Source organism: Ceratosolen solmsi, unplaced genomic scaffold (assembly GCF_000503995.2).
Source record: "Ceratosolen solmsi marchali unplaced genomic scaffold, CerSol_1.0 scaffold7, whole genome shotgun sequence".
Classification (NCBI taxonomy): domain Eukaryota; kingdom Metazoa; phylum Arthropoda; class Insecta; order Hymenoptera; family Agaonidae; genus Ceratosolen; species Ceratosolen solmsi.
The window spans coordinates 16,074,135-16,081,774 of NW_011948413.1; the positions used below are offsets into that span (position 1 = coordinate 16,074,135).

Genomic DNA, 7,640 nt, shown 5'->3' on the forward strand with positions numbered 1-7,640 from the left:
CAACAATGATTGCATGTCATGATTTTTTTTTTGAATTAAAATCGAATTTAATGACGATTAATAAGCGCCTTATCTCTCATTTAAAACAGCTTAGAACATTAATATTACAAACATAACTGACTGCTCTGGAACGCATTCAGGTTCTTATAAAACTTACAAGTGGCAGTTCTTTTCTTTTTAATTCAAGTAAAGGCTCCGAGTTTTAATCGTCATTTATCGTCCACTATATAAATTACTAAAACATGCATTGTCGAAAATCAAATCGGGAGTTTTGTCGCTTCGTGGTCCCCTTCTATTCATCGTCTACCCTCTTCCTTTTTAATCAACTCTCCCTCCTCCTGTCTATCGCACACGAATTCTCCTATTCAATGATTCATCGCGCGGCAACCGCGAACTGGTTTCCCCTAGGATAAGATCGAGGCGCATATAAAATTCAACGACACCTCGTTTTCGTGGCCCTTACGCCTCCCTTCTCCTCACCAACCAGCGAATGCATCGTCGAAAGGGAAACGTACGGATGCGACACGAATGACGTCACATCTTATCGATCGCATTGAATCGTGCGTCGAGGCAACGCTGATTATACAGTCTGCACCAAGTCATTGTACCGTCACAGATTAAACTCCTAATCAATCGAATGATTATCAATGGTCCATATTGCATTTTCTTCCTGCGGCCCATTGACTTTTTTAAATTTGTACGGAATTTCCGCCCCTGTATTTTCAGTTTTTGCGTTGGGATTACCTAGCACATTATCAATAGAAGTCGTGAAATTCAGTGGTACTTACAAAAATAACGATAAATCGCTGTTTCCGCCGATAAAAAAACGATAAATGCTAGTGTATCGAAAAATCGGCTGGATCTTTTTTCTCTATCATTTTCGTCGTGATAGATGGATGGCGCTTTATGAATCAATAGGTGAAACATTTTTCATAATTTATCTTACGTCTTTAAAATGCTAAATATCAACAATTTACTTAATACATCAATTGACCAATTAAGTTGTGCACATTATCAAAAGGTCTAAAAAATATATTGAAAGTAATGATTGCTTTTTTAATATTATATTTTCTACAAATAATTAATGATTATTAAATCATTAAAAAATATTCAAGGTATTATTAATTGAAAGACAATGTTAATATTTAAATCTTCATTTGTAATGTAATTTAAAAAATTAGTCCTAATTAACAATAATGAATTATTTGCCTAACAATTGTACAACAATGAATTTGTAATGTAAACATTTCTGACTCACACGTTGGCATATGTATAATGCATTGAACCAACTATTATCTTTCATTATTTATGTAATTGGCTACTAAAGAATTTATATAAATCAAGTTTAAAAATATAATCGCCATTTCAAATACGGGATTTGGCAATGGGCAAGAAAAATTACAATACAAAACATACTTAATATCATACACCGGCAAGAGATTTTTTAAATCTAATAAGAGCCAAATCCGAACTACGCGAGATGAATAAGGAGGGATGAGAAGGCCAAATGCATAAATAATAAATTTTCGTAAAAAGCATAAAATTATCCCAAAGCAAGATTTATACGCTCCGAGGGGAATAAAGCATGTGCGCTAGTTGCGATTAATCGAAAGAAGAGTCAGAGCTGTGAAGAAGAGGGAGGTGGCGTAGCAGCCGAGGTCGAACGGAAGTACGAAATCACGCTTCTCGATTCTCGAACGAGGTTTGAATTCAAATATGACATACGTACGTTGACACCGTTAGGCAAGGCAAGACCTCGGGAGCCAGCCGTAACGTCGTTAAAGCGCGTGCGCGAGAACAAATTCTCCTCTTTCTCTCTCTTTCTGGCGCGCGCGCGCACGCAAAGGCTCTTCAAATATCGCGCACGCGTGTTCACCTTCTTTTAGCCGGTTCGATAAACTATGGGTTTCCGGGCAATCCGGCGTGCTTCTCGATTACCTCATGCTTGCACACAGAGCGCGAACGTTATTGTTTGTCCGTAAGTGAGACATAAATAGAATTCTCGATTGCTTCTTCCATCTCAGCCTTTGTATTATTTCTTTTTTTTTTTTTATTTCTTTTGCTCTTTGTTTTTCTCCAACTTGGGTTTTTTCGGTCGAATTTCGAAGACGACTTAACGATCGGAAATTTTGAGTAAACGCTAGGTGATTAAAAAAAAAAAATCTAACGGAACGTTAATGGAAGGGGAAACAGTTAAAGGTGCTTGAAACGTCTTGCCAAGGCAATTCACCAGTTATCTAATGTCCAAGAACGTAAATTGATATTACGAAAATATTTGTTGCTAATAGTACAAAATATCAAAAAAAAACGCGAAGCAAATTATTAGTTAAAAAAAAGTGTACGCTAAAACGCAAGTTTAGGGAAAAGTACTAAGAAAAGACATAGGATATGATTAATGTGCGATCCTAATACAAGAGGTCAATAAGACCTCCCCCACTTCTCTTCCTTTAGTAGACATAATAGTGGGAGAATCATTCGACCAGAAAGTTTACCAATTTTGAGGTACGCGGGAAAAAGAATAGTCGATCAATGAGAAAAATCGTCAAACAACTATTCAGCTTTTAGAAGTTGTCGATCAAGCGAATTGGTCGAAACTTCCAAATTTCCAATAATTAAAATTTCGAAAACAAACACAAGGGACGGAAATATCACCCCGCACCTGTGTCCGTCAATGTTGAATTTCGAAAATTAGAAAGGAAGGAAAGAGAAACACAGGCCGCTACCGGATGTCATCGGCTGGAGGAGAACCGACGAGACGTCGGCGCTTCGGGAACGTGGTAGGATTGGTCAATGGCACGCGTAATCGAGCCTTGTCGCCCCGCACGCATATTTATCTCTTCCCTCCCCCCGCACACTCGCTCATCCTGCTGTTGCTGCTACTGCTGCTGTTGCAATTTCTAGAGGAACAGTGTACGGGTGCCGCGCTAAGACTAATGCTTTCCTTTATTTTCCCGTCTTGGATAATTATTTTTCTATCATGAAGAAGAAACAATTATGGAAGAAGAGGCGCCTTTCGGATAAGGGAATCTCATTAATCTGGAGCTACTGCTGATATGTGGGAACAAGCAATGCTTTTTCTCTTATCTTTGCTCGCAATGTTGGTATTTTCATCCGAAAAAAGGGGAATACGATAAGAGTGTAATACGAGTATGTGGAAATCATGCATAATTCAAACTTAAATTGTAAGTATGCATCATGGCGTGTATTTGTACACGCGCGATCGTTTATAAAATAAATCATTGATGCGCGCTCGTACAAACTGTAAATGGACAATATTGGCGCATCATCGATATGAGGCAAAGACCCAGTACTCTTAGGCCTTATCATTTGCTCAATGTAATAAGGTGTGCATTATTTTGAAAAGGCCAGGGTGTAAAAAACAAAAAGAAAATGAATCCAAGTATAAAGTTCCAACATCGCTGTTGTATTTTGGTTAGGGCTTCTCACAATTTTCCACTGGCTCTCATTTGTATTTCTATATACTAAACAACGTTTCCATATGATATCTTATACTTCGCTATTTAACTCGACAATGTAGTAAATATGCGTAATAATAAAATCAATCCATAAAAATATTATATTTTACCCTTTAAGAAGGGCATAACATGGTGTTGGGTTCGAGCTATTTATACACACTGTCTTATATTTTATAAACAATTAAATAATCACCAATATTTTCCAGATATAATTACACGTTAAATCCGACAATAACGTGTTTTTATGTAATTGGCCTTCGTTTTAATAAAATTTTTATTAATGTAACTGCATACGATATTATCGCAACATTTCGTTAAACGCAAATGCAAAATTTCTTATGGCAAAAACGACTAATTGAACAATACATATTTTGCAAATGAAATCATTTTTAATTGATTTTATCGCGATTAAAATTTAAATTGCTAGTTTTTGGATATAACTTCGACGAAGCAGCAATGAGTGAAACTCAGGAAAGCATCACAAACACTTGCCGAAGATTTGAGCAGAAACGAGTCGTCATAGTCATGGTCGACGATGTCGTCATTGTTGTTCCTGAATCGCTGCAGCTCGTATTCAATATAGCAAGGCGCTTGCTGACATTCAGCATAAAGCTCTCATTAATAAAGCTGATTAAAAAAAAACACGATAATGATATCCCACACAGTGGCGATCGCAGGAAAACGCAACAAGGCTGTATGCACTATACTTCCTTACTACGCGACAAGAAAAGCGGATGAATTGCTATAACAGAGGAGAGCATTTCTTCAGAACACTCGTCTCCTCGAAGCCCATCTGCTGATCGGCCGTTTCGCTATCCGAGGATGAGGGATAGCCAGAGGGACAAAGAGGAGAGGAACTTTTTAAGAAATTTACGCGCACCTGTTTGTCGCTCACGGGACCAGGTGTAAGGAGTATCTTATTTTCGCCAATGTTCCGCTTTTTTCGATCGATCGACACCCAAGCCCCTCGTCTTCCTTCGCAAATGTCCTAATTAATTATAGCGGTGAGGACCGTCGCCTTGTTTCCTTTGTAGGTCGTGGCGCCGACGTTTTTGCGAAAAGTCACGGCGCAAGAGATCCTGAGCGCGATAGTTCGAACTAGAGGAAACTTCTTCGCACGTGCCACGGCTTGCCCCCCAAAGCGATAAGAACGACTTGCGCTTCTGGTCGCATTACGCCATGCCGAACCAGCCACAGACGTTAACGCAGCTGCAAAATTATGGAGCGTACCAAGATAAATTTACAAGCGAAATCACCCGCCTGTTGGTGCCACGAATTTAACGATTCACGCTCGTTTACGGGTAGACAGATGAGTTGGTAACGTCCTTCATCGCAAACCTATCATCGGTCTATCGGATCCCCTCGCTTCGTCGCCACTGCCGTGTTGCCATTTTGATTTAAAACATTGTTCAAGGTTGACTTGCAAAATAAGGGTGTAGGCGGGAAAAGATCGCCGGCGAGTTCAAAGATGGCGATTTCAAGGGCAAATGATTAGTCAGCGACGAGATTTCCCTGCGGTGAGTGGCAAGTGCGCGCTGTGTCAATGCCGCGAGTAATGGTTCATTCTTCGTCTCTCTCTCTCTCTCTCTAACTTGCTCTCACTCTCACAAACGTTGACTTCGTCTGAAATCCAACGATCTCGCTCCCCCCGCGAAGGTCACTTTTTTACGTTGAACGACGAGACGCACATATAATAGAAAGAGTGATTATGTATTTATGAATTTGTTTACGGATGCGTCCGGGGCGCCAGATGTTTATTTGCCTTTTTTGGATTAAACGCTACAATAAAGATTGGTTTTCGCGTGGAGTATTTCGTGTTCGAAGTCAAGGCCAACGAACTAACGAACAATTTACATTTAACATGAATTAGCAATGAGGCAATTTATCGATTAATATTATTATTATTATTATTATTATTATTATTATTTGGATTATCCACGAAAACGTACATTCAAATTTGAATCTCTTTATTTATTTGTTTACTTTTTTTTTTTTTTTTTTTTTTTTTTTTTTAAATAAAATTTCTATTCCTTATCTTTTATTTATGGGCCAATAGTATTGATATTATTGATTTTAGATAGAAATTGTCCGTATGGAGTCGATTCTGTTATCGCGTTAAATATGTAACTATTAACCTCAAATTATACCAATGTCTGATCTCTAAAATGGAAAACCACGTGTAGGTCTTGCGTACATTTTTCTTGAAAAAATATTAATAATGAATATACCGAATATTCTGTACTCGTATCACAGAACGAAAATTAATTGAATTGCCGAATTTCCCCAGCAACTACCACAACCACAAATACTTTATGCAGAAAAACAAATAACCTTCATAACTAAATTGACTTATAAAATATTTAGACCAGTATTAAATATAGTGGTCATTAATAACATGTAAATTACATACGCTTGAGTTTGAAAAATGTTAATTTATTCCATTTGAGACGTAGGATCAAACAGAGGATCGGACTATTAGAAGAGACCATTTATTCCAGGCGAATAATACTCAACGGTTTCGGCTAGCTATAAAAATTTGTAAGAAATTCAGGCGAAGAAAAAAAAAACGATAATAAACGGACGGGCCGATAAAAGGAAAGAAACAGAATACCGGTATGTACGTGCGTCAATGCGTGTCTTGTTTCCACGCGGCCTGTGTGAAAAAGTAATCACCAAGATGTAGCGACGAATTTTTTCCGTTTCTTTTTTCCATTTATGCTACAATCGCTGAATTGATCGGACCCGTACGGATTATATTAAAAAGAAAGAAACAAAAAGAAGTAAAAAAAAAAACAGAAAACTGCACGACTCTGCGACAGAAAATATTTACAACCAAAACGTAATCCCCCATGATCCGCGGCTATTCACCTTTCTGCGCGGGATGCACTCCTCTCGTTTATTTAAAAAAAAAAAACACGTGTCTGACATGCGTGCAACTCTTTTTATCTGCCGTTTTCAAATGCCTCCATATGAGATAATATTTATTATTTGGCAAGTAAGCAAAAGTGGTTGCGTTGGCGGTAGCGGCACTATTGGCGACGACGACAGGGTTCTTCTTTGTTTCTCGAAATCGAAATTTTACGATGATCTGGGCATCGATTGCGACGAGGCAGCATCGCATAGTCGACCTCGACAAATTGGTTTCTAGCGCGAATGCGTTAGGAACGAGAGTTATTATCGGCCTCGGAGGCCGGAACGGCCCAAAGTGGCCGCATTTTCAAATCACGAATGACCAACTACTTCCTTATGTAGAAAAAGCGACAGTTTGGATTTGAATGGGACAAAAATCGGGAAGCGTGCCCGATAGGGAAGCCACTACTGGCATTGGAAGGGGAGAGCGTCAGGTTAATCTCAACTCACCTTGTCTGCCAACGATCTCGGCCACGTGCTCGCTGCTAGGCACCGGCACGCACTCGGTCATGTTCTGGCTCTTCTTCGAGCGCGCCTCCTCAAAGACGCTGCTGGGCGCCGCCTGAAGTGGGTCCGTATCCTGGACGCCGCCGACACCACCGCCGCCGCCGCCGCCACCACCGCCACCGCCCCCAACGCCGACGACGCCGGCACTCGCAGGGCCGACGCCTCCGGTGACTTGCGGCCCATTAGACCCAGCACTCTGGTCAAGTCCGAGCATCGAGAGCTCGAATGCGAGCTGAAGGGCCCGCTGCTCTTCGAGGGAGGACGAACCATTGCTTGTCACCACGCCTCCGCCGCTACCCCCGCGCTCCATCTCCGTGAAGAGGCTCGTCGGCATCTCACGCACTACGATGATGTCCGTCCGGCAGAATCCCACACGCACTTAGCACCGCCTTTCTTGCAACCGGCTTTTTATTATTATTATATTAATATACCTTTCTTTATGCCAATATATACATACATATGTGTATATATATACGTATTTACGTATATGATTGCGTCAGTGTGGGGGGTGGTTTTTGTCGGTGTGTGTGTGTGTGTGTGTGTGTGTGTGTTTGGATATATATACGCGCGTGCGCGTGTACGTATGTGTGCGTGAGTATATTTATGTGTATATATATATATATATATATATATATATATATGCAAATATATGTATGTATGCTTATAGAAGATAGGCGTACGTGCGTATGTACTTCTCTATCTATCTCTATCTATTTATCTATCTATCAATCTATCTCGCACACACTG

At 40.0% G+C, this 7,640-nt stretch overlaps 1 protein-coding gene across 1 annotated transcript in view; it reads right to left on the reverse strand.

Annotated features, from left to right (window-relative positions):
• Positions 1-7,361, reverse strand: part of LOC105367558 (RNA-binding protein MEX3B) — a 76,588-nt gene extending 69,227 nt beyond the window's left edge. The window contains exon 1 of the mRNA XM_011506315.1: positions 6,837-7,361. Coding sequence (XP_011504617.1) covers positions 6,837-7,227 — 391 coding nt within the window. The 5' untranslated portion in view covers positions 7,228-7,361. The remainder of the gene's footprint in view (positions 1-6,836) is intronic.
• Between the last annotated feature and the right edge of the window lie 279 nt (positions 7,362-7,640).